This window comes from Clinocottus analis, unplaced genomic scaffold, assembly GCF_023055335.1.
Source record: "Clinocottus analis isolate CAN_PGR_092001 unplaced genomic scaffold, fCliAna1.0.p SCAF_14, whole genome shotgun sequence".
NCBI lineage: Eukaryota > Metazoa > Chordata > Actinopteri > Perciformes > Cottidae > Clinocottus > Clinocottus analis.
In genome coordinates, this window is record NW_027175865.1 from 15355774 (window position 1) to 15381819 (window position 26046).

The 26046-nt window shown below is 46.8% G+C and overlaps 2 protein-coding genes across 2 annotated transcripts; one reads left to right on the forward strand and one right to left on the reverse strand.

Annotated features, from left to right (window-relative positions):
- The first annotated feature begins 2002 nt into the window (after positions 1-2002).
- On the forward strand, positions 2003-5428 carry LOC137784651 (cholecystokinin-like). Its single transcript, XM_068575486.1, has 4 exons — positions 2003-2054; positions 2669-2789; positions 2896-3051; positions 4982-5428. Exons 2-4 carry the CDS (start codon positions 2669-2671, stop codon positions 5119-5121), a joined length of 417 nt encoding a protein of 138 aa, XP_068431587.1. The 5' UTR covers positions 2003-2054; the 3' UTR covers positions 5122-5428.
- Positions 5429-10159: 4731 nt separating this feature from the next.
- Positions 10160-24813, reverse strand: LOC137784631 (trafficking kinesin-binding protein 1-like). Its single transcript, XM_068575457.1, has 18 exons — positions 24649-24813; positions 23418-23612; positions 20452-20528; positions 19462-19578; positions 19267-19367; positions 19046-19139; positions 18857-18935; positions 18146-18276; positions 17980-18054; positions 17754-17891; positions 17597-17673; positions 17274-17504; positions 16854-17128; positions 15020-15138; positions 14273-14546; positions 14085-14190; positions 13385-13510; positions 10160-12740 (listed from the first exon to the last, which is right to left on the reverse strand). The coding sequence occupies exons 3-18, from the start codon at positions 20500-20502 to the stop codon at positions 12143-12145; spliced, it is 2592 nt and encodes an 863-aa protein (XP_068431558.1). The 5' UTR covers positions 20503-20528; positions 23418-23612; positions 24649-24813; the 3' UTR covers positions 10160-12142.
- Between the last annotated feature and the right edge of the window lie 1233 nt (positions 24814-26046).

Below are 26046 nucleotides of genomic sequence, written 5' to 3' on the forward strand. Positions count from 1 at the left end.
GGTTATCAGCGCGTCTTGGCTGAAAACAGCCGGCTGAGCGTAGAAACAACAGTTTCAGCGCTGCTCGCCCTTTAGCTCCTGTGCGCGCCGGGCCGCTCTTTCAGCTAACTCCAATGTAAAACCGCCCACGTGGTCACGAGGCGGTCGGACCAACTGGTAGAAAGAGAGCGACACAGTCCACACAGGTCAGGCGGATGGGTCAAACAAACACAGGACTTTCATCCAGGAGGCCGAGGTCCGCGTCCTGTGCAAAACTAATAGTGAACGTCGATATTTAGACGACGTGAGTTGTGAGTCTTGTTGCTAGTCGTTTGTTCCTAGCTAGTCACAAGCGTTGTTGGACACTCAGTAACCCTCTTTTCCTGAATAACTTCCCTAAACGTCGTGTGAAGAAGTGAAAAGATACGAGTGGAAACAGACACGCCGACCTTGATGCGTCCAAAACTAATGTAAAGCGTCAGAGTGAGCTCCTTCACGTCGTCTTCTGGCCCAACGTCAACGTAGAGATAAGGATTTGGGTAGCTTTAAGTAATGATTTCATGAACATTTGATTGACAATTTTGTGAGAGAGTTCAATCTAAAGTTTATACAATTATGAATTGTTAAAATGCATCTATTTTAAAATCCATCCGAGGAACCGGTTTCAATCCTTTGACGTCTGGTCGCGGGCCAACCCTTCTCCTTTCTTCTTTACGGTTAGATTATGGTCGTTCATCCTCGCTGGCAGCCGCTCAAGTCAAGTGTCGGGGGAGCGGTCGCCAATTATAACAAGGACTGTTCCCAGATGTGACTGCAGTTATTCTTCATTTATTTGGCAGCAAATGAGCACTTGATCCATATTTCATTGAATGTCAGCGCTCTGTGGAGAGTTACTTTTGAGTACAGCTCACAGTGTGTGTGTGTGTGTGTGTGTGTGTGTGTGTGTGTGTGTGTGTGTGTGTGGAGAACAGCTTCACATTCATCTATCCCTCCTAATTAGACCACAGCAGTAACATGATGTGTGTTCCTCCCCCTCAGTTAGCGGCCTCACCGATGCTTCATTTTCTCATCCACGTTCATCTTCCAGGTACAAACCGCTCCGGCGCCGCGACAGAGATCCTAATCCAGTCGAGCGGCAGCGAGCTGCCGACCTCATCAATAAAAACAGCAAGCTGATGATTGGCTATCGACTCAGGTGACCGGCTGGTTCGCCTACACCTGTGCGATCGATGAGCCGCGTTAATCCTGTGTGCTAAGAGGGGGAGAGAGGGAAGAGAGGGGAGGAGGAGGATGGTGGAGGAGGAAGGTGGAGGAGGAAGGTGGAGGAGGAAGGTGGAGGAGGAAGGTGGAGGAGGAAGGTGGAGATGTCTCAGTTGGAGCTCAGTCACCTGTTAAATGAACACAACTGAAGATTCTCCTTTGCTGCTTCTGCCCACTTTTTTCTTGAGGTGTGAACATCCACTGATTTCTGATGCGTGTGTGTGGGTGTGTGTACAGATACACACACCCACACACAGCCACGCTCCCCATCACTCACCCACACCCACACACACACGCACACACACACGCACGCTTCCCATGACAGCCTTTAAAATGTGCATCATATCAGTCTGCCTGATAAAACACACACTTATTTCCAAACACAGAAAACTTTGTGTGAACGTCAATTTCAAGATATACTTTTAATCCGGATGATTCGCCGTGACTGTGCACGACACACAAACACACACAGACACTCTTTTACACACATGACATGTTTTCTTAGAGCACGTCAAGCAGACAGCTTCTGAATTTTTATGATGAGCAAATAATAAAGACGATAAAACTGAAGCTCGCTGTTGGTGTTGTTGGATTGTAGCAAACATGCTCACATAAGGCTCGCAAACACACCGAGGAATACACAGGATGTACGCTGAGGCAACACACGCACACACACACACACACACACACACACACACACACACACACAGGGCGCTGAGCGTGGTGGAGTATAAAAGGGGCATCCTTCCCACTCAACAGAGAAGTGCTCTCCTCACTCTCACACACTCCTCTGACTCTGAACCTCGTTCCTCAAGGTAAGGAAGCCGCTGTTTCTTAATTATTGTACGACAGAGCAGAGCTTCAGGCATTTTACAAAAGGTTTTTTTTTTAATATTGTGAAAATATTCTCTTCATAACCAGACTGTGATTCAAACATGGGGGCAGTTTTTTCTTTTAAATGTGTCAATTTTGCTTTGATTTATTGTTCACATGCAAAAGCAATAAGTATGCTCATACATCACATGTGGTTTATTTGTTCTGAAATCATCAGAAGGTTTAGATTTAAAATGATTAACAAGCTTCACTTGTTTAATCTTCATTTCACTCAACGTATTACCAGAGAGGTTTTTCTCTCCCAAACGCAAAAATTTGTGTAAACGAGAGATTCTCTCTGCGTTGACCGTCGGGTCAATCCAGACCCGTCCGTCCACGGTCTGCTGCGTGCCACCCTTGGGTGACAGTGTGGATGGGCTGTTTCAGACTCGCGCTGCGGTCAGAGCGGTCTCTACACCCGCCAGAGAGCAGTCGCCTGGCAGACGGGCTCAGTCGTGGCTTCTCCGTGTGGACCGTTGAGTCAGGGGACGAGAAGGCGTCTCACATTCACCGCACTTGTCGCTGTGTGTGTGTGTGTGTTTCTCCCCGTGTTCAGATGACTGCAGGGCTGTGTGTGTGCGTCGTGCTGGCAGTGTTGTGTACGAGCTGTTTGGGGCTCCCCTTCTCCTCCCAGCCGCTAGACGAGGGCCACCGCTCCTCGTCCGCTGCTTCTGAAGGTACGGGGCGATGAAAAAGAAAAAGGAGCCTTGCGCTGATGTAGCACAGTAAGTTCCCTTCTCTGACATCTGCTCTTGTGTGTCTTTGTGTGTCTGCGATGAGCAGCTCTCCTTGAGGGTGGCATCCACACCTTGGGAGAGCCCCACCTCCAACACAGCCGCTCTGCCCCCCAGATGAAAGCTCTTCCTCTGGCTGAAGACGATGCAGACTCCCGAGCCAACCTCAGCGAGCTGCTGGCAAGACTCATCTCCTCCAGGAAAGGTCTGTGTGTGTGTGTGTGTGTCTGTGAGGATGCACACGTGAATTGTGTGTGTTATTTCGCATCATATTTGCAGGCACCTGCAACATCTTGAAGGACATAAAGGGAGTGGACGCGAGTGTGTAAAGAAAAACTGCATTTATTTACAAAATAGGTTGATTTTCAGAGACAAGTACGTCTTCCATCCCGTTCTCCTCCCCTCGATCTCGCTAATTACTGGAATCAGCGCACAGCCAGCTTTGCAAAATGAATTAGTGGCTCTGAAAAGCTTTTGTGGTTTGAAAGAGCGTGTATTAGTGTGCGCAGCCTTCCGGTCATTCTCCTCAAACCATGTTATTTCACTTTTTTCCTCCCGTCTGACTCCCAGTCGCTCAAAGAGACAAAGCCCTCGACCCCGTCCGGCTCCTCACAGAACACAACGCGCACATACTCAACGACAAGATCTTCTGTCCAGAAACCTCCGGTGTGTGTCCACGTGTCTCTGCAACAGGACGAGTAGTCTGAAGCGTTCTCGTTGTCTCAGAGCTACGGGCGTGCCAAATGTTCCAACATGTGATTTAAAGGTCAGAGAAAAAGAGTCTCCGGATGCTCCGAAGAAAAGTTTTCTGCGTTTCCAGTCCACATTTACATATTCAAGCTGTAAAGCCGATCGTCCGCTGTTGCGTAAGCGTCAGTACAATGAATGCAAAAATGCAAAAACAGACGGCGAAGACTATCGAATGTCAAAGGGCAGATTGAAATCGATAAAAACGAATGTGTGCACGTGCGTTCCACCGCGCGGGCGTGTTTGTGGGTGTCCGTGTTCGTGTGCTCGCTGTTCACTTTGCATGTTTGTGTGTAGGAGGTGTCGTTGTCGAGCCTTCTGCAGCCAATCTTCTCAGCACACCAGGGAACTTAAGGGAATGTGTGTGTGTGTGTGTGTGTGTGTGTGTGTGTGTGTTTCTGTGTGTGTGTGTGTGTGTGTGTGTGTTGCGTAGGAGGATGTGGGTGGACTGAAAACATAATCTTTGCTAGCGCTCAATTGATTACCGAAAGGATAGCGATCCTCCTTCTGCTTTACAAGAAGGGAGGTCACGTGTCGGGGGAAGACAAAGAAAAGAGGGAGTGGACCCCCGTTGGTGCACACGCAGGCTACACTTCAGTAAACACACACATGCATGGACACACAAGGGGACGGTAATCGTTTAGTGTCACTCCTTAAGTCCAGCTGGTGTTGGAACGTCCCCTTTTTTTATTTTGGTGAGAAAGAGACAATTGAAATGTCCATGAAGCAAAAACAGCTTCACAACATTTTACAACCCAAAGAGCCTCAGAAACCAAACACAAGTCGTTTGTGGAGCTGCGAAGACACTTTTGTCCCTCGAAGGTGTAAACACCAGATTGTGAAAAGCGCAATTTGACGGAGAACTCGACTCACTGCTTAACTTTGGGCAAAAAAAAAAACAGTAAAAAAAACCAAACAGCTGTGAAAGTGATGACATGTTTTTCATATTAAAAGCATCAATCACTGCAAACACACGTCAGCGCATGAAGACGAGGGAGAGCGTCACGTGTGTCCTATTTCGCCCCAAACTAGCACCAGATTTAATCGAATGATGAAGTTTTTACTTTTGACTAAACGAATCCTCTCAGCGTGTTTCAAAGGGTGAAAACAAACACATTCACTCTTATTGCGCCACATTTGCTTGCCACACATTTCAAACTAGCGCTGGCCAGCTGTCGCTACGCAGAAACAAACCATGAAGCAGGGTAACACAAACCCAGAGAAGTTTTAAGCCGCTCTCGTGCTCGACAAACTCTGAGTGAATACCGATTCCCCTCCTGCTCTGCTCCTCCTCCACCCACTCTTTCTGTCACCTCCACTCCTCCTCATCCTCCTCCCTCCTCATCCACCCACCTCTTCCTCCCTCCTCCTCCTCCTCCTCCTCCCAGGCTCTGTGCGTAGAAACTCCACGGCAGGAAACAGCAGAAGCAACGGACTGAGCACCAACCACCGGATAGCGGACAGGGACTACTTGGGGTGGATGGATTTCGGCCGCCGCAGTGCAGAGGAGTACGAGTACTCCTCGTAAAGAAAAGGAAGTCACGGCTCAGACCCCCGCGTGCGGACGGGCACGCGGGAAAAAGGAGAAGAAGAAGAAGAAGAAGAAGAACATGCAAGCTGGCTCCTCACTGTCTCACAATAAAGAGTCGATTTATGATGTATTTGTTGTACATTTGTTTGTAAAACTGTAATAATGCAATATACATATGCCAAATTTTACAGAAAAGCTCTCACTGTTCAAGGGTTGTTTGTTCCTGGTTTCTTTATGATTTTTGAGTGGAATCAATTGGGATGGTGTGAAGATCTGTTGGACTGAATAAAGATTGGAAATATCACTCTCTGCACATGAATTATTTCAGTGCAACGCACGCCGCTTCAATCAGACCCGATAGCATTCATTAAGTGTCAAAAACATTGAGGGGCAGTGTCGCCTCATACTGTACACGGACAATAATCTTCTTTTGTTATTGTTATGAAAACTAATACACCGCGGGCGACATCGGTGGCGACAACGTGAGCGTGTGTGAACGCGCTCAACACACACACACACACACAGCTCTAAAAGTCACCGTGGTGAAAGTTTATGAGGACGACGGCCTTCTGAATAAAAGAGGATATGAAACCAAAAGCATTATTATCACGTTCCAAAATCAGTGTTGTTTGAACAAATCCGTCCAACTCCACGTCTTCCTTCCCTCTGACCACACAGAGGCTGGCTGGTGAGGAGTTATTGGCTGTTTTTACATGCAAAAAAAATAAATAATGAATGTCTGTGTCTTCCCACTGAAAGTCTGCCACTTCCTGCTCTAAAATTTTAATTGCGAGATAAATTATTCCTCTTGGCGAAGGAAATGCATTTTGTTGGTGGATGCATAAAGGAAGATGTCACTTTGTGGGACAAGTAAATGTTTAATGTGTTGCCTCGTGTGAGATCACAGCACTGTACAAGTGAATATATTGTGTTTATAACCCCTCAAAATGTCCGACCGTGACGATGCTTTGTCCCTGGAGGCGTTTTCACGCGCCTCCTCTGAAGAGGAAGATGTTCACGCACCAAAATCTAACAACGGTTTGATTTCATATTCACACAGTGATGAGAGGAGCGACCATGCTCGGTGCCACATCAGGAATATCTACCTCTCGTACACTGTAGACGCAGCTACGGGAGCATATTTAGGGTTAAGTGCCTTGCTCAAGGACACATCGATGCTGGCAGGCGACATGAATGAAGCCCACGTGATGAAGCCCCAAAACCCTGAGCTTCATCACGTGAACTGGATTTCATACGTCACAAACTCCAAAGCCAATCGCCGTCCCCGTATGGAGGACATGTTATCGCGTCAGTTGTTATCGCAGTTTATTTTTGAAAATACAATACGTCTAACGAGTGAGTATCCAGAAGGACTCCATAAGGGAAAAAGATTAGATGAGCTTCCAGATGCTTTTTAGTCCGTAGATGCTAAACAGAAATATTGTTGATATTTTAAACCGTGTGTGGAGGGGAACTGCATGGATTATTGTGTGTAAAGAGTATTTGAAGCCACATCCGGACCTCGTCCCTCCAGATAGCGAGCAGATCGTTAAGTCTTTGTAAGTGCGGTCGTCTGTTCTTGTCTCGAGGAAGTCTGAACTCATCAGTGTTGAGGATGTGAACTCATCCTTCTGTTGTATTTAGGATTTCTTTTAGCTTCCTATCTTAAAATGTCTCATAGATGTGCTGTGTACACGTCACCATGAAAGATGCAGATATCTGACTAACTATTTCTTACCCTCTGCCTCTGTCTTGTTTTTGCAACATTAATCGTTGCATGTAATAAACTAAATGTATTGAAGTAAAAAAAAACCTTTCATCCCTCTGCTATTAACAAACAGACAACAATTCATTAAACTTCTTTTCCAGTGTCGGAGGTCGCAGCGATGAAATGAACGAAATTGCCGGACTGTGGTGGATTATGGGTAATGATGCTGGTGTGACGCGTGTAAAGGGAGATCTGCGACTGATGCCGAGATAAAGGGTCAGGCAGATGAAAGTCGGTGGATGCATCTCTCAAGACGGCATATCTTCAAAAGAGCGGCGTGATCATTATGCGCTTTAACGTCTGAGCGAAACATTGAAACGGGGTTTTAAAGCATTTCGAGAAACTGATATGGCTTTGAATTATTAAAGCGGGTTTAAAATAAATCCTAATATTGCTTTTGGCTCCGATACCAGCGTTGTAGAGTGTCGAGGGATTCGGTGGTATGAAGACATTTTTGTGTGCGCGATGAGAAAAGTGTCGAAACTTCTTGAGGCAGAAAAGGAGACCAGACGGCGTGATATCGACCCGCAAACTACTGAGGAAGAAAGAGAAGACAGCGTGGCGTTCAACCTGCACACGGTTTCAGTGAGGGGGAAGAGGAGGAAGAGGAGGAAGAGGAGGAATCCACGGCGGTGGTGAATTGTGATGAAGGGCTACCATTATGCCGCTCCTGGCCGGGCGTGTTAAGTGAAAGATGTGTCAGCGTGAGTGAGAGGTGCAGCGAGGGATCGATGGACAAAGCAGACGCGGTGAATTTTCAGAGAAGTGGTTTTTTTTGGACGCCTTGGGGCAAAAAAGTGGGTTTGCCCTGTGTTTATATATGTGTGTGTGTGTGTGTGTGTGTGTGTGTGTGTGTGTGTGTGTGTGTGTGTGTGTGTGTGTGTAGAGCATTGAAGACACTGACCCGGACCGAGGCTGTACTTGAATCAGAAATTTGAAGAGACTTGAGATCCCGAGAGGGCTGTGGGAATTGACTCAAACTTTCTGTTTAAAGATCTGAGGCCGACTTGAGAGTTAAAGGCTCTAAGAAGGTTTAAAGGCTTCAGAGGGACTGCCAGTAAATGTCTCCACTGTGTGTGTGTGTGTGTCTTTGTATACGTGTGTACCAACAGATGTGTGGATGTTGATATCTGCGAGGAGTGCCAATGAAGCGGGAAAAAAAAAAAGAAAAAAAAGGTAGAAGAAGTGAATGTGCAGATCCAACATGGAGGGACTCGGGCACTCACACATGCATTAGTGCTCTGGGTTTGGTGTGCTAATGGGCAAAGCCACACACTCATGAAAGGAACATGAGCTCCAAGAGTGTGGCTGTAATGAAGATCCAGCAACGGTGACGAGCAGATGGTCCGAGCGCTTCCTGGATCCTCTAAAAAACTGGCTCGGCGCTCGTCTCTCATTCTGCTCGTTCCTGTCTGTCTCCAAAAATGTGCATTTCACCTCAGATCAGCTTTAGTCAGTTCAAAGGCCTTTTACTGGCAAATGAAACCGAGGAACTCGATATAAAAGAACGGGAAGAGCAGTGTTTTCCAAAAAACTCATAACTCAAAGCTCCTATGATATGAATTCATCTCGTGCAACCATCATGTTACACAACAGCAAAGAAACCTTACAGTGTAAAAGTGACACTTTTACATTTGCTTTGTTGCAAAAAGTTAAGGCCTTTACAAAATTGGGGACGAATAAACGGCACAAAAATACAAAATACTCACCTGAAAATATGTTGCATCAAACCTGTTCACAACAGCAGTTACCCAGAGTATTGTCTGGCAGACTGTCTGAGGTTAATTATGCTACGATAAGCTACTTTATTGAGTTAACTTTCCACTGGTTAACAGTCATAGGTCACAGTGCTTTTATTGTGAAAGGATACAGAATGAGTGGATCGGTTGAAAAACACACTAAAGTCATAAAGCATGTAAATATCGGTCTGTTGCTCACAACCTGACTGGTTTCTGCTTCTATTCACTGTGCAAAAGCCTCTTGATATTCACGCTTCATCTGAAAGTATTCATGTCAAAAAAGACAGTTCACAACTATGTAATGACGTGTGAATTCATTGAGTGGTACATATGAAGCAGCTGGTTAGCTTAGCTTAGCACAAAAGACTGGCATCAGAGGGAAACAGCCAAAGCAAATCCTCAAGAGGTTTCTAGCTTTTTTTTCAGGCCTGGACGAAATGGATGGCATTCAAAGCTGAAATGTCAAAGAGTCACAGAGGTTACAGACGTAGGCGGTTGCGTCGCCCAGAAAAAGGGAAGAATATTAGCATTTCACACCGCCGATCGGCGCTGGAGACCACACGTACCCGTCACTGCTGCAGAGTCATTTGTGCTGAGAATGAAAGTCGATCGTAACATCGAACCTCAGGTAGACGAGCTGGTGCCTTTGGCCTCAGCTAATGGAGATCCTTGTAAATTGATGATGAATTAAATAAATAAGTCAGTAAGCAAGTAAGTAAGTCAATTCTTAATTAAGTACGTAAGCCTTTCCTAGAAAGACAAAAGACAAACGTTAGTGGGTTTTCTTCTTCTTTTTTGTTGAGTTGGAATTAGACATTACACATTTTGGGTTATGGCTGACGAAAAATTTGTGAATTATTTTGGATCAATGAATAATAATATGTTGATCCATGTAGCACCTTTAAAAACAAAGTTTAAAAAGTGCTTTTCTTCTTCTTGCCAGAGAAGCAAAGCATATCATGTCATTTAAATACCGCTAAACTGAAAAAGGACCATGCCATAAAGGCAATGAATACAAAAAAATAACCAAAAAGAGCAAATAAATAAATAAATATCTGTATATATAGTTTTACGGCGGTCACATATGTGACTTCTGGTTTCCCCGGTTTGCCGCTGCGGGCGGATGTCCTGCTGTGGATTTCATCTTGTGATAAATCACATTTCCAAAAACATTCACGCTCACAGGGACAAATCTCCACCGTGAAAGACGCCAGTGACATCTGAAACAGAGTTTCATCTTCATTTTCTTCGTATTAAGACTCCCCGGCTGCCAGAGCGGCATTTTTTGATTATTGCCAACCTCTCGTTCACCCTGCGGCTAATAGAGGTTTAATAAGCGGCCCTCCTCATGTCGCTCACAGCACAAGAGATGCAGACGGTGAATGGTAATGCGTCATGACTGTACTTCACAGACGGACCGGTTTCTGGTTGTTCAGGAGCTCCATCTGCTGGAGGAGGGGAAGACGATGACCACCTGTCTGGGAATGTCTGAGAGAGGAACAAAAAAACACGCAGGTGGGGAAAGTCCTACGATTCAGCTGTTTATTTTGAAAAGAACAAACCCTCTTTACACGATTACCGCACTCACTGACAGTGTTGTGTGGTTCTTCACGAGTGAGCCATGACGGACGACTGCGTGACAATGAGTAGTACATATATGGTTAGCGTGTGTCGTGTGGGACTGTTTTTGAATGAAAAATAGGTTAAATTTATAGGATTCATTTAAATAAATAAACACAAGTGCAACGATGGCTCTTTACCACCCCCCCCCTCCCTTTCCCCTCCTCCGTAGTCCGACACAAGAACAAAAAATGATTAAAAATAGATAGTCGAGGCACTGTATTGCTTCACTTCTCCAAAAGCTTTCGGACCACAACGGGCTGATTCCCTCGGCCTCAGCGCATCGATCCGTCCCGTTCGGCGGCCGCATCAACTTCCCCGTCTAATGGCCAATTAGGAAACTAAAGCAAAGTCTCTTAGATACTGACTTGAAATCCATGTCATGATTTGTTTGAAAAGCGACATGTCAGACTCACACCTAATCACGTCAGGGGGGATTTGGGAAGCAGAGGGTGAGGAGGTACAGGGTGACGTATCTTTGTGTATTTGGTGTAACGTTTCATTTATAAAATGTCGGATCTTAATCCAGTAATAGAGAAGAAAGGCATGGTTTCGTGCTACAGAGACTACAAAGAGCCAACTAGTGCGATTAAACAGAGTGCATCTGTCCGGATGCGAGTGGGAGGACAACATCTAGCCAGCAGAGTCCGTCTCCAAAGCAGGATGTGAGTACGCAGCACTGGGTGATATCTCAATATATATTATATATATATATATTAATATGATGATTTTAATGGGTCAGTTTACCCAAATACATAAAATTCTATATAATTGTTTTTTTTTTTAATGAATTAACGCTTCTCTGAGACATTTCAGAGTTGTGTCATAATATGAGCACATAAAACCCAAACTGTGTCTGCAAATATAATAACACATGTGTGTTAGGTTGTTTTGCTTTTGAGATCACACTGGAGGAGAAACCGATTCATTGGTCTCCGTTATCTTTATGTTGTACCTCCTGGTTGTTTGTCGTCTGCTCGCAAAAACTGAAACAAGCCTAGAAGCTGCTGTGGAGTGGGTTGTGCTACAAACAACAGGTACAAGTCTCTGTGAGCCATCATCAGAAATAATGAGAAGACTTCAGGATCCTGTGTAGGAAGCATTTTGTCCAAACGTCAGATTTTAAAGCATTTTGACATATGGAACGTGTCTTATAAAGGAATAAGCTGTGCAGTAATATGTCTGCAGGTGAGTTAGCTAACGACGGCACCTTGCAGCACATTGCTACGGTTAGCTTTTTAAAACAATCCTTTGACATACTGAAAACAAATGCTTTTAGCTAGCTACAGGCATGTGTTAGCCTTTTAGCCCTTGGTTGCATTTAATTCAACACGAGTAGAATACTTCAAATCAATGTGGATGTGCAGAGCAACGGCCATGTTTATGTGTGACTGGAGCAGCGGGCTACGCCATAGACTGTCTGTATGAACTGAACAGAGTAAGTCGTAATGTAACAAAGCATGGAGAGCCAACTCAATACTTCAGTCACACACTTATCTTCCCATTGCTATCGGCAGATAAATGACAAACGTGTTCGGCTCATTTACGGAAACCTGTGTAGCGTTTAGCTATCGTGGAATTAGCGGGCTAGCTCAAACAACGTCCACGGAAAACAGTTTTGTATCCGTCAAACTCTGATTATATTTCTATGTGCGGCGCTGATCGTTTCCCCCCTCGGCTCTATCTCGATGGATCCCCTCGTAGCAGCACTGAAGCGTGGATCGTGTCCTCGAGGAACCGCAGCAGCGGTAAGAGACGGGTCAATAGTGCCACGTTGTTGTCGTACAGTTGGAACAGTGTGAGTCAGTGTTTGGCCTCCAGGCGACTGATCAACAGTCGGTCCGCGGCCCGGCTCCGACTCGGCCACTCTCACGGCCAGCAGCGGTCCAGACTACTCCGGGGGCCCCGGGGCTTTCATGGCCATGCTGGCCCCGACCATGGCCGGATAAGTCCGGTTTCTCCTCATACCGTCGGGCCCGAAAGGGGAGCCGGATCTGCGCAGCCCGCCGAGAGGCGCCAGGATGGGGCCGGGGCTCATCGCTCTGGCCCCCGGACCTCCGGCCACACCCAGCCGCTTCACCTTGTCCAGCAGGTTGAGGTTGTGGACGGTCACGCTAACGTCCGTCTGGCTTTCGCAATCCTTCCCTCTCTGCCGGCCCCTCATCCTCCCCGTCACCTCCTTCAGGATGGAGCGGGCCGGTTTGGAGGTCAGGAAGTTGTCGTAGGAGGGGCTCTTGAAGTCGAAGCCCGCGGACGTCGGCACAGCTGAGGCCCCCGGTCCTGTGGGCGAGCTGGGCGGGGTGGAGGAGGGGTACAGAGGCTCGGGGTTGGGCGCTCGGTTTGGGGTGATGGAGGTGCTGAAGAGGACTCCTCCGTTGCCCTGACCGTACTCTAAGCCCTGGCTCTGGTGGTACATTGCTGCGGAGATTCCTCTCTCCTGCAGGAGGCGCACTAACCCCAGGGAGGTGCTGGTGGTGCGGGTCGCATCTCTGCACAAACACGGGGAGCAAACGAGAGTCAACGAGAGCCGGCGATATTTAAAAATAAAAAAAAAGTATCATCTTTCAACTGAATTCTATAATGATGAAAACATGTATTTATATATCATGAATGATACATAATAATAAGTACATACTAACTACAACTTCTCAGAAATATATCCACAGAAATAATCATTAATTTCTTTCTTTCTTTATAATTTCACCTTGTCAAGTATTTAAATCACACAAGTATGCAAAAAGGGTTTATGTGTGGTTATGTTGTATAGTATGTTCATCTATTAAATGACCAGGACACATGATATATCCTGATATATATATATATTATATATTATATAATTATATATATATATATATATATATATAAATATATATATATATATGTGTGTATATATGTGTTATTGTGATATATATATATATATATATATATATGATGTCACAGAAGATTTTAGCATTATAACAGCAACGTAATCGTTTTCTTCTGCCTTTCAGTTAAACATAAAGACAGGTAAACGTACTCAGTGACTTTAACAAAGCTACTTATTGAGGAAATGGTTTTCTTATAGTAGAAAGAAGACCTATTTTTAGAAAACAGCTGTACATGAAGTGATATTCTGGTGCATTATGGGCCGTGCCTGAGGTTCGTAGAGGACTCGGACGGCCTGAGGCCGAGCCTGCGGGGCGTGCAGGGTGTCGCAGCCGCCGTTCCCAACAAGCTGCTGGTCATCACGCAGGAGGACGACGCCGGTACTGGGTTCAGACTGGGAAAGAAAGGGAATTACTGAAAACATGGTAAATACTCGCTTTCGCGATATCTCATCATCGTAAACTGACATTTTTGTTTAGGCACAGGGGACGTTGTTTCTTCGAACCACAAGCACCTGCATGTATTATTTACGACTGTCGAGCAGACAACTTAGTGGATGTTGTTGGACGCGTTCCCACCTCAGAAACTGCTGTTTGGATTTCATTTGTCCAGTGGGATTTAGTCAGACTGAGTGCTCATTTAGCAAGGAGCATTATCACATTAAGCTGCATTAATACATGGATTTTTTTGTTTTATAATCCCATGAAATGTTATGAAATGTAACACAAATTCAATTATAGTTGCTTTTTAGGATCGTGCAACATTAAAAACAGAGGACGTTCTTATAAAAGCACATTATTTCACTATGACGCTTGCAATAAGCCATGTGTTTGAGTACGCCTGATTGCAGCTGTTGATTATGAATGAATTCAAGATCAAAGAGAACCTTTGAGAGACTCGAGGGTGAAGGGCCACAAGCCGCCGACGTGGATCAAACGTGTTCTCGCAGCAACACATCTGTCGCTTACCTCGGCGTGACGCGCGTCAGCTCATCGGTCGGGTGGAGGATCCGACACGTTGTGAAGGTGTAGGTAGAGCTGGTGTGGGCCATGCATTTGCCCGGGTAGTATGCAGCTGCGAGGAAAACGCATTAAAGTAATTTAAACCAACATAACTACATAAATACAGTCTGTGCAAATGGACAGCGCGTCCTCACCCAGGACGTCCGTGTTGCTGAGATGTGGCGATGGGGACGGGGATAGCGGAGAAAGTGGAGCGAGGCTCGGCGGAGGAGGCCCGAGGTTTTCATCGCCCGTGCTGGAGGTGGAGGTGGAGGTGAAGGAGGAGGTGAAGGTAGAGGTGGAGGTGAAGGTCGAGGTGAGGGTGGGGTGCACGGCTGGCGAGGCGGAGGCGGAGGACGAGCAGGTGGGAAGATTCTGGAAGTATTGCTCGCCCGGTTCCTCCTCGTCAAAGCTACCCCAAGGATATACCTGCAGACAACGCAGCAGCAACCAGCTATTAGAAGTAAGGTAGACGGTATTCTGCAAGCAGTAAGTCAAGTTTTACTATATTTTCACACGCACGGTTTTTCACTTTCCCCTGAATGTCTAAATAAAGTCCACACAAGCACATTTCCTCTATTGTTCTGGTAAAATGTAGCTACATTATCATTGCCTTCTCACATGGAATTAGGAAAAAAAAGGAAAGAAAGCTGAAAAATAAATGTCTAGCGTGAAAGAGGTGGCGCCATCTAGCGACGAGGTCGCAGATTGCAGTCGTTTAAAAGTTCTCCTGCGTGCCAAGCGTGAGGGAATTTAACGGTTTGTCCTCTGAGCTACTGTAGGAACATGGCAGCCGACTCCGTATGTAGACATGAAAAGGATCATTATAAGGTAACGAAAGCACAAAGATTCTTACTTTTCAGGTGACAATGCACTAAGAAAACATCCATAATAATGCTGACCTGCTCCAGCTCCAGCTCGAGGGGTCTGTAGCCCTTCGGCACGACCCCCGGCCGGGCGTCCAGGATCACCCCGAGGTGCGGCTGGGCGAGCTGCTGCCAGTGATGCAGCGTGGCCGAGCCTGGTGGAGAGACACGAATACTGCAATGTACTCAACATCTTCAACGACACACATGCACGATGCTCAACACTCATTTATGACTCTTGATATGAGATTCTTTTGTGGCCTGTCATTTAATGCTTTTGATGCGTAGCTTCCTGGAGAAGACAGCATTGATCCCAGCGTGTCCCATGATTTAAAGTTAAAAGGCTTAATATGCTTTCCTAACAACCTGTGAATGCATCACGTTATCCTTCAAATGTATTAAATGTGTAGTTTTTGGTTTGTGTTACTGCTTCAGGGTGTGTATAGATATGTCATGCGTATCACATACAGTACCAACTGATGGGCTGATAAAGAATATGCCACAAATGCAAGAAAAGTAACTTTTAAAAGTACGTATTTAATGCTAATAATTGCTTTTCTAATAATTATGTTTCACAAGCACATCCATGAAGTGAGGAGAAATGCCAGAGAAAGAGTTTCAGTGATCCAGATGACAAACAAAGGCGTCACGAACACAGAGACGCTAAGAGGCGATGAAGAGGAGGAGTACGATGAAAATGAAACGGAGGAGCAGTTAAAAAGAGGAAAAGGTTTTTATTACCACATGAAGAAATAAACAGCAGTGACAGATGAGGAAACAGAAGTAATAATAAAAACAGGAAGTTGAATGATGAATAGTAAAGGAACACATAAAGACAGAATATTACTTAGAAAAGGAAATGAGAAGGCGTGAAGACAAATAAACAAACGGATGTAAACAGAAGCAATCGTAGAGTTTCTTTCTCATTTCTCCATTTTGTGCCTCTTTGTGACCTGGAGATCAATCTCAGTGCATCTCACTGATGAAGGATTTAGGAGGATCATAACACACAGCGCAAAAATTAAAAAAAAAGGACCAAGACTCCTCTCTCCTTGACTCCTCTCCTTGACTCCTCTCTCCTTCGCTTCCATTGGCGGGACTAAGAAGCGAGGAGAGGAGGCCAGGAAGCCAATCTACGATGTACAAACTAGGAATACTAGAAAATTAGAAAGGAAATGAAATGAAATATGAATTATGACCAGCAGAGGGCAGCACAGGCCAACAGCAGCGCCTTAAGGGTTAAATCCTCACTGAATCAAGAGGGGGAATAATTAAACGCCGCTGCTGCTGCTTTCTGGGTTCAAATGTGTCACACGGAGTAAAAACACCAGCTGTGACATCATTAAACCACTGGCCTACTGATCAAGACTACGTGGAATAATCTCCATCTAATTTTAAGTCTGTTTCCTTTCTCCCGGACGGAGGTCAAGATCCGTCGAAGAGGCAAATTGTCATCGTCACGCGTGTGTGTCTGTCTACAACCATCCCCTCGGCTGTGTCTCTTTGTAGTAGCTGTGTGGCGATGCGAAGCTGCCTGACTTGTGATGGTGCATCAGAGACCAGAAGGAGTTGAAGAGCATCAGCGGCAGAGGCCTCTCTTTGGCCGCCTTCATCTTCCTGCTTCCGGCTCGCTCTCTGGCCCACCTCCGTCCTCTCTCCCTCTCTATGCCGGCTCCGGTCTTCCTCGCCCATCCCCAGCCTCTCCCGCTCTCCCCCTCCGGCGCCGGCCCCTGCCGGCTCTCCGGCCCGTTCTCCCCCTCCGCCCCCCGGCTCCGCCCGCTCCCCCTCTCCGCCCCGCTCCCTCGGCGCGGCTCGCCTTCCCGCTTCCCCCCCGGCTCGCGGCTCGCCCCGCCCTCCCGCTCGCCCTCACCTTCCAGCGGTTTGACGATCTGGAGCTTGTCGGGGAGGTAGGGCCCCCGCGAGGCCCAGAGGTGGAGGTTCCCCAGGGACATGATGCTCTCCGAGGGGGTCAACGGGCTCTCCTGCACCGTCGAGTCGCGCAGACCTCCGTGTCCTCCCCGTCGCCGCTCCTCCTCAAAGAAGCGCCGCTCGCTCAGGTTGTTTTGCCGCCGCAGGGACAGGCGGCGCAGGGCGAGCCGCAGATCCTCCGCCCCGTTGGCCTTCTTCTCTCGGCCCTCTGTGCCGCTGCAGATGAGACCAAAGATGTTGAATTGTGTCATGACGTTGTGTAAACTTATAACATTTGGTACCAGGGTTCTCTTGATGCATGCGTCTAAAAACAGGCCCGTCTTTCCAATCTCTTGCGGGCGTAAAGCCCTCGCCTCCTCACCTATCCTGATTGGCCCGCGTCTCCATCAGGATGCTCTGCGTCCGGTTGTCGTCGACGTCGCCGCCGAACACGCTGGAGTGCGGCGTGCAGAGGCCGCTGGACAGAGGCGACGTACGCGCCGACAGAGACTGGTTGGAGCCCGGGATGTTGGCGTTGGTCGGGGTCAGCGAGCGCTGGCGGACCGTCTGGTTGACGTTCTTCACCGTCTCAAACACGCGCTTCCGGTGGAACCTGCACACGACCAAGCGCATGAGAACGAGCCGACGGTTTGCGTTTCATTTCTATGACGTCTGAACTCTTTTTGGCCTCGAGCGCATACGTACTTCTGTTCCTCGCACTCGGGGTCGTCCAGGCTCAACTCCTTCCTCATTGTTCCCTCGATCTCAGCTGCCAGAGAATCCTGCAGCACAAAGCCGTCGTCGTAAACGACTGGACGATGGTCACACACACACACACACACACACACACTTGCTCCCTCACCATCGGGTACAGTCCCAGAGGATGGAAGCGTCGAGGGGTCCCCGCAGGGAAGTTCCTGTTCCTCAGGTTCTTCAGCTCCTCCTGGGCCTCGTGCAGCATCTCGATGCACTCCAAATACTTCTCGTCCAACTCCTGGAGCTGTTTGGAGACACATCTTTTGGAATCAAAGTGTCTGGTGTCAGCTCGGTAAGCGAGGTGACACACGGGGCGGTGACGTGGACGTTACCTCTGCTGTAAGTTGCCGTTGGGCATCTTTGGCTGCCACCAGGTGTTGGGAAAGCTCCTCGTTCTCCACCGCAAACTAGAAACACACGCGCAGGTCTGAATGAGCTGAAAGGAGCAGAGTTTAATCGCGACGAACTTTGAGTTCAGATGGGTTCACGTGTGCTCACGGATTTGGATTTCTTTTGCAGGTCTACGATCTGCGAGAGGAGGTGCGTGATCTCCTCCTGCTGGCGGGAAGCATCGTCCGTCTTACGAGCCAACTCCTCCGCTATGGTGGAGATTTGGAGACTGGACATCCCTGATAGGATGGAAGGGAAAAGTTTAGAGGGAGAGACGAGAGACGTGGGAGTAAAGCGAGAGCCCAGGTCAGTGTCAGGAAGAGGTTCAGACCACGTGCCGCTGAGCATCGAACCAGATTGTTCTGAGGACCACAATGCAAAGTTAAAATTAGGGCTGTCCCCGACCAAAGACAGTCTGAGTCAAGTAATCGATTAGCGACAAAACCAAGAATTGAAAACCTACTCTGAAAAATGTTTAATAATCTTGTCGTCGTTTCAAAATTGCACTCACATTCTGAGGAGAACGTAACTAGTTTGTGTGAGACGTCACGTCGACCCTAAGCACAGACAAATTGAGCATCTGAAATATCTTATTGATAAAAAAAACACATTTTTACATAATTGATCAATTCTAGACTCGGGCAAGTTGGACTGCAATGGTCAGGCCTTTCCACGAGGCTCTTGCGTACCACTAGCGGTCCGTGGACCGCAGTTTGGGAATCCCTCTTTGAGTTATTTAAGCTTCCACACACGTAGACAAACCCAGAAAAGATGAGGAAAAACACAGATAAACAAAAGCAAGAGTGAGGCGATACTTACGGAGCTCTTTCACACATTCGTTGACGAGCTGCTGCTCCTTTTCTTCATAAACCTCCGTCTCTGATTTCAGATGGTGCGCCTGCGTACAAACACGCATCATAAACACCCTACAAACCCACAAGTGTCTCACATCATGTCAGTGTGTGTGTGTGTGTGTGTGTGTGTGTGTGTGTGTGTGTGTGTAGATACCTCTGAGCGGAGGGAGAGATTCTCCTCTTCCAGCTCTTTGAGTTTCTTCTGTAGTGTGCCTCCGAAAATAGTTTCCACTTTACTTTTCTTCCCCCTTTTGACACATACATATATAATATGAGCGCGAGCTTTTCACACACCCACAGTGTGTGAACCACGAGACACGTTATGCAGATTGGAGCAGCAGCGATATTGAGTAATGAAGAAAAAAGGACGCTGACGTCGGGGAGCTGCTGGACTCGTCCTCGCTCTCCTCCGCCGCGTTGGTGTAGAACTGCAGCAGCTCGTCCTTCAGGTTCAGCTCGTGGTGCAGCTGCGCCACCTGGAAGAGGACCGTTTACACTCATGAAGGCTGCGATTCACTTTCGAAAGCTCCGGGAAAACGGAGCCACTCGGCGGCGCTGGAGCAAGCAGACCTCTTCCGTGATTTGTGCCACGCGCTCCTCCAGATAGTCGTTCTGCTCCGTCAGACGTCGGTTCTTCTTGAGCAGCGACTGGCCGATTCTCGCGGCCAACTCCAAATCTCTCTCTTTCTAGAGGTGGGAGGAGACGGGGGGGGGGGGGGGGAGGTTTAGCGGCATGGTGCGAAGGAGATGCACTGAGGAAGTTGCTTTTTGGGGGGAAACGATTCAAAGCCAGCGCTCAACTTTAAATGCCAACGTCGAGACCCACCGAACCAAGCCAGACGTGAATTTCAGCCACATCAAGACAACTAGAGTCAGCTCACTGTCCCTTTAAGAATATATCAACGGCTAAAGGACTTCTGAGCAGGGTTTGGATAAACTTGTCCATCCATCACTGGTCTCCCTAAAAAATAAATCAGCCAGTCAGCTTCAGCTGATTCAGATCGCTGCTGCTCCCTGAAAGCAACAAAGTGCATCACAACGCATACAACCGTCGGTTCATAATGCACTGAACTATTCCTGATCTCCTTCTACATTGTAGAGAAGCAGCGTTCACTTTTTACGCCCAACATATCTGGAACAAACTTCCTTTCAGTTTGCGCTGACTTTATATTAAATCAAATATTCATTTCTTACACTGCACTGTTACTTTGTAACAGCTGTAACAGCTTATTCTATTCTTTTCTTTTGTTTAATTGTTATCCTGCCTCTTTCATTCATTTTGCACTTTGTCTCGATGCTTTTAAAGTTGCTTTGACTTAAATGTGCTTTATAAATAAACGTGCTTGCCAATACATCAACTTCCAGCATCATCACGTGTTCCTGCTGGCGTCCTGCAGGGCGCCGCTGCAGCCGCTGCAGGAAGAACCCACTCACTGATCACAATTGATCATAATAAACCATAATCACATCCCGTTTGGGTCGAGTCTACAGCGCAGCCTCTCCTCGGCTGCACCGAGTGATTTAAGTGAATTAAAAATACGGAGAAAGAGGCCGCCTCACCTCCTCCAACAGACGCGTGACGGCGTCGATGTCGCTGTAGGTCTTCGTCATCTGGCCCACTCGGTCCGCGCACAGCACTGCGGGAAAGCAAAACACGCAGAGTGAGAGGAAGGTGCACATTAGTGTTACACGTGACGTAACAGGTGACGGACCGGTCATGTTTAGGATGCGATGCGTCCATCGCCATCGATCCGATGCAGCGCAGCGGTCGGCTCCGTTGCCCAGAGGGGAAGTTCCCATTGACTTCAGATCAATAACATGCTGCGACCAAAGTTATTGAATATGTTCTGCGAATTCTCTGCAATCCTGATCGGTGTAACAAGCAGAACTAAATAATCACCTTTTGAGGTCCTGTTCAACAGTGTGTAACAAACAAGGATCCACTCCGGTTCACTCGGGCGCTGTGTGTGTGTGTGTGTGTGTGTGTGTGTGTGTGTGTGTGTGTGTGTGTGTGTGTGTGTGCTCGAGGGCCGATGTGTCGAAACAGAGCAGACTCAAAGTCAGCGGACTTCGGGAACAAAAACAAATCCTCTTAATGAGAAGAGCAAAAGAACTGGTGTCAGAGAACCAGGAATCTCACTAAACACAGTGTTGTTGTTGTTGTTGTTGTTGTTGTTGTTGTTGTTGTTGGAGATCCTAAAATAATGAAAAGAGCATCTGTTGTTGTAATCTGTTGAAGTCATTAAACAAACGTCAGCGGGAAAAGTCTGCAGCTACAAAAGTCAGCTTGCACTTTAATACGATTACAAAAATCTGAGTGCTGGAAGGAGAGAAATGCCACAATTAAACTGATTACATCGTCTTTGACTTTTTATATAAAACAACTGTACCTTTCTTGTCCTCCTTATAATGCCAGTCATCCAGCTCCCGTCCATCTCTCTCTACTCTGTCCATCTTGTTGTCCGTCTCTCCCCCCTGACCAGAGCACCGGTCCAAACACCGATCCATTCGCTTCCTCTCCTGCTCCTCTCTCCTCCTGCTCCTCTCTCCTCGTCCTCTCTCCTGCTCCTCTCTCCTCCTCCTCTCTCCTCGTCCTCTCTCCTGCTCCTCTCTCCTCCTCTTCTCTCCTCGGCCTCTCTCCTGCTCCTCTCTCCTGCTCCTCTCTCCTCCTCCTCTCTCCTCGTCCTCTCTCCTGCTCCTCTCTCCTCCTCTTCTCTCCTCGGCCTCTCTCCTGCTCCTCTCTCCTCCTCTTCTCTCCTGCTCTTCTCTCCTGCTCTTCTCTCCTCCTCTTCTCTCCTCGTCCTCCTCTTACTGCTCAGCTACCGTGTGACCGACCCAGAGACGGAATAACTCTCCGCCCACGTGGACGCTGGGAGAGCGAGGGAGGGAGGCGGAGAGATGACGTGTGTGAGAGAGTGTGTGAGAGTGTGTGAGAGAGTGTGTGAGAGAGTGTGTGAGAGTGTGTGAGAGAGTGTGTGAGAGTGTGTGAGAGTGTGTGCATCGCTCTACGGCAACTGACTTGGAGAAGAAGTTGTATTGTGATTGAGGAGACGGAAGGCCGAGCCGATTAGTGGTGGACGCCTACATGACTCTCCTTTTTTAACCTGTTTTTCTCCTCCTCTCCCTCTCTCTTCCTCTTCTCCTCCTCTCCCTCTCTCTTAGTCTTCTCCTCCCCTCTCTCTCTCTTCATCTTCTCCTTCTCTCTCTCTCTCTGCATCTTCTCCTTCTCTCTCTCTCTCTTCCTCTTCTCCTCCCCTCTCTCTCTCTTCCTCTCCTCCTCTCTCTCCCGGTACATCTATCGGTCTCCAGCGACTGTCACCATGACCACACTCACCCGCAAAGCAACCCCCGGACACACACACACACACACACACACACACACACACACACACACACACACACACACACACACACACACGTACACACACACACGTACACACACACCCTCTTTAGACATGACGTTATGCTGCTAAAATGAAACTGTAAAGCGTCACATTGCACATGAATAAAGGGATGTTTTTAAATGATAATTCAGTAATTTAAATAATAGTTTTAGTATCTGTGTTTTCAGATATGTTTGCTGTATTCAACGGGAAAAACTATTCCTAAAAAAGAGGCGACAGGATGAGCTCAAAGGGCTCAATCTGTTGACTTCTGACTTATCACAACATGTTATTATAATGAAGTGGAGATTGAAGAGAAAACAAATATAGTATGCAGACACAAAGGTACTTCCACTTTATGCTGCTTTATACTTTTAATCCCCTACATTTTGAAAGTAGATATTGTACTATTCATGTGAAAGCTTTAATTACTTTGCATATTGAAATAATAAATACAACATAAGAAACAAATGATGAATTGTTATGAAACATCAAAGGGGCCAAGTGCAGTATATAAAGTACTTAAATAATAATAATAAATATAAGTAAATAACTCTGAAATTCTGAATAATGAATACTTTTACCTTTGGTACTTATTGTACAATTTTATGCTAAAACTTGTTTTACTTTTATTTCAGTGTAATTTTAAACTTTACTTTTAACCATATATACAGCAAGCAATATGTTGTTATTACAAGATCAGGAACATTTAATAATATTACAGTAATACTATCCCACTATTACTCTTATTATAGAGTAGTAGTTACTTTCTTTGTTTTTTAAAATGTTTTATGGATGTGAATTGTTTGTGTTTTGTTTCTTCTCCCAAACCAAAAAAACAATAAATATCTCGGCTCTTGTTTTAAACCCATCAAGAAATTCACACAAACTGAAGTAGATCATCTTTCCATGAAGCACTGGAAGGATTAAATGTCCCCGGGTGGGAGGATCCCTCTCATGTATCCTGACACCAGTGCCAAAGAGATAAAACCCAGTTCAAACCAGTTCAGACCAGTTGAATCTCCAGCGTCGCTCCTCATTGATTCCTCTCCACGATATCTAAACGCTTCCTTCACACATCCGTCAGCAGCAAAGCAACCAGATCCCTTCTGCACATAATTCACTTTCATCCTCCGTACTCACAGAAGTACTTGAGCGTCTCTTCGATCTGCTCGGTGGTCAGGTCCAGCCTGGCGTCCGGCGCCACGAGGGGCGTGTGCAGCCAGTCGTCGTGCTCGTAGCCGTAGACGGTGTCGGCGCGCAGCCGGTACACCGGCAGCTGCTCCTCCAGGAGGCTGATGATCTCGAACTCCGGCAGGTCGGTGCTGTTGCACACGTCTGAGCATCACAGGGACGACAGGGCGGGAGGGGAGGGGGGTCAATGAGCGGCGACCTTCAGGCCTTCAGAGGTCACTTGCGGCCTGATGACAACACATCGCTAAAGTGTCAATCAGGGTGTCAATACTACAACTATAATGAAACCAAAGGGATCTTTGCTTTTCCCCCAAAGAGTCTCATTGGAATAAATCAGTGTAGATTTGAACGATTTTACATCAACTTGATCTACTTTTAGCTTTTTTTTAAAGGTTATTTGTTGTAACTACTTACTTTGTAATTCATTTAATCTGGTAATACTTTAGTTTATGTACACAAAGATGTATCTGTCTGCATGTTGTTTGGAGGTTTAACCAATAACTGTGGCAGATATGCACGAGTAATAGTTGCAAGCAGTGAAGTACATTTACTCAAAGTACAGATTTAAGGTAATTAAAGGTACTTTTTTAAATCTAACTTCATACTTTAGATCACATTCAGAGACTGATGTTGATCTTTTTTCACTTATCTAACCGTTTAAGTTACTTTGCAGATTACGTGACCACCTTATAGTTTAAATAAAACCCCAAAGCATATAAAGCATTTAGCGCTACTCAAATAAACCAGCGACAAAGTAAAAATACTACATACACATTCAGTATGAAACATCCAACAACATACACTCATGTTCCTGATAACAAGTACTTTAACTTCCTGAAGATCTGTGTTGCTACTGCATTACCCATTAAAACTGTATACATGTTATCTTTTTATAAAATGATGCCATGTGGGACATGATAGCAGCTAAGAACACAGATATTAATTAAAAACAACAACACAGACATGAATTTAAAGTGCTGCAGGTGTGTTTTTTTTGCAGGTAGAAGCAGCAAGTTTTAACATCCAGACGTCATGTGCAAGCTCTGCAGCTATATTTGGAGATTTTGATGTTTTGGGTTCAGTCGAAGATGCAAGTCTTTAATGTTTGAGTCGACTGGTCTACTTTGCTGGATTCTCCGCAGTACAAACTGAAACCGAGGTTCTGTTTCCTCAAACGTACCCGTGATGGTCTCGGCGTCCCGGCAGTCGGGCGGCGCCGGGTGCGCGTCGGGCCGGCCGGACTCGCCCTCGCCCTCATACTGCTCCTCGTTGGTGTGGAGGTCGGGATCCGGGTCCGGGTCCAGGTCTGGGGCCGGGTCCAGGGAGGAGGAGGAGGAGGGCTCCGGGGAGGCCAGCGTGGCTCACCTCTCAGCTGTGGCGGACAGAGAGAGACGGGGGGGCCATGGGCCTCTGGAGCGCCGCTGGGTTTTTCGCAGCTCCGCCTCACGGCAGCTCCGGCAACCTGGAGTTGGAGAGACGAGGGGAAAGTGCAGCACGCGTCAATTCACCTGTTTCCCCACAGAGTGTTTAACCTGCAGTGCTGAGTCGGCAGCGCGCCGCCCGCCAGCAGGCTGCAGGCATCACGGCCCATCCACTGCGGACGCCGCTCGTCACTTATCGGGAATTGAAAGCAGGCACATGGGAGCTGAGAGCAGCTCCAGATAACAACGTGATATTATGGAAGAGTTCACCTCATTGATCCATGAACGGGAAATGATTTGAAGTGGTTATTGGAATTTTAACTGGGGGGGTTTGGACATCTCCTTCTTGATGATACTGTAAACAGCCAGAGAAACCTTTGATAACATGCTCTAGAAATCCTGCTTATGAATGATAAGTGGACAAAGCCCTCAGTAAAAACCTTCATCATGTAGATTAGGAATAAAACTGGAAGGTTTTGTGTATGTGAGAGCTAGATTTCTGGCTCACAGCCTGAGGAAATAATCATGAGAAAACTGTTTAAATACATTTTGAAGACACTGAAGGGGAAAAGAAAAGAATATGCAAACTCAAACATATCATATGAAACTTCCCCAGTTGATTACTTACACTCAGGCAATAATTAAGCTCTCTGAAATTGTATGTTTAAATATGTAAATGAGGGATTTTACTAATCCACAGAAGATATTAAATAAACACTTAAATGTGTATTTTGGATGTTTTTTCATTCCACTGGTCTGAAAGAAGACACATTATGGAAGCACAATAACCCGAAAAATGAAAAACAACACCTCCTGCTTTAATTGAGAGACAATGAACCAGGAGCCAACACTGCGACCCCGCTGACCTCCCAGTGACCAGCGAGGCCCTCCTCTCCTCCTGAAGCAGCCCAGGAGGACCGGATGATCCTGGTCCTCCTCCCAGAAGCCGACACAGCACCGCCCGTGCACAGCGACCTTGCAGCTCTCTTCATCGTCTTTGTTGTGCGGCACAGCCGGCTACAGTCGAATAAACACGCCACAGATCTGGTTCACGAGATTCACCTGAGCGTCAGATCAAACAGCGCCGTGAGTATAAATAGAGACGGAGGACAGATGTGTGTGTTTTGTTGCGCGGAAAGCTAGACGACAGATAAAAG

What these genes read in the sequence shown, in the direction of transcription:
- LOC137784631 (XM_068575457.1), bottom strand. Translation starts at nt 20,502, where the DNA reads ATGACGAAGACCTACAGCGACATCGACGCCGTCACGCGTCTGTTGGAG. An exon ending in ATCTCTCCCTCCGCTCAGAG is followed by an intron (nt 18,936 to 19,045) that starts GTATCTACACAC and finishes GTTTGTACGCAG; the next exon opens with GCGCACCATCTGAAATCAGA. An exon ending in AACGGCAACTTACAGCAGAG is followed by an intron (nt 17,892 to 17,979) that starts GTAACGTCCACG and finishes GTCTCCAAACAG; the next exon opens with CTCCAGGAGTTGGACGAGAA.
- LOC137784651 (XM_068575486.1), top strand. Translation starts at nt 2,669, where the DNA reads ATGACTGCAGGGCTGTGTGTGTGCGTCGTGCTGGCAGTGTTGTGTACG. An exon ending in CTCGTCCGCTGCTTCTGAAG is followed by an intron (nt 2,790 to 2,895) that starts GTACGGGGCGAT and finishes TGCGATGAGCAG; the next exon opens with CTCTCCTTGAGGGTGGCATC. An exon ending in ACTCATCTCCTCCAGGAAAG is followed by an intron (nt 3,052 to 4,981) that starts GTCTGTGTGTGT and finishes TCCTCCTCCCAG; the next exon opens with GCTCTGTGCGTAGAAACTCC.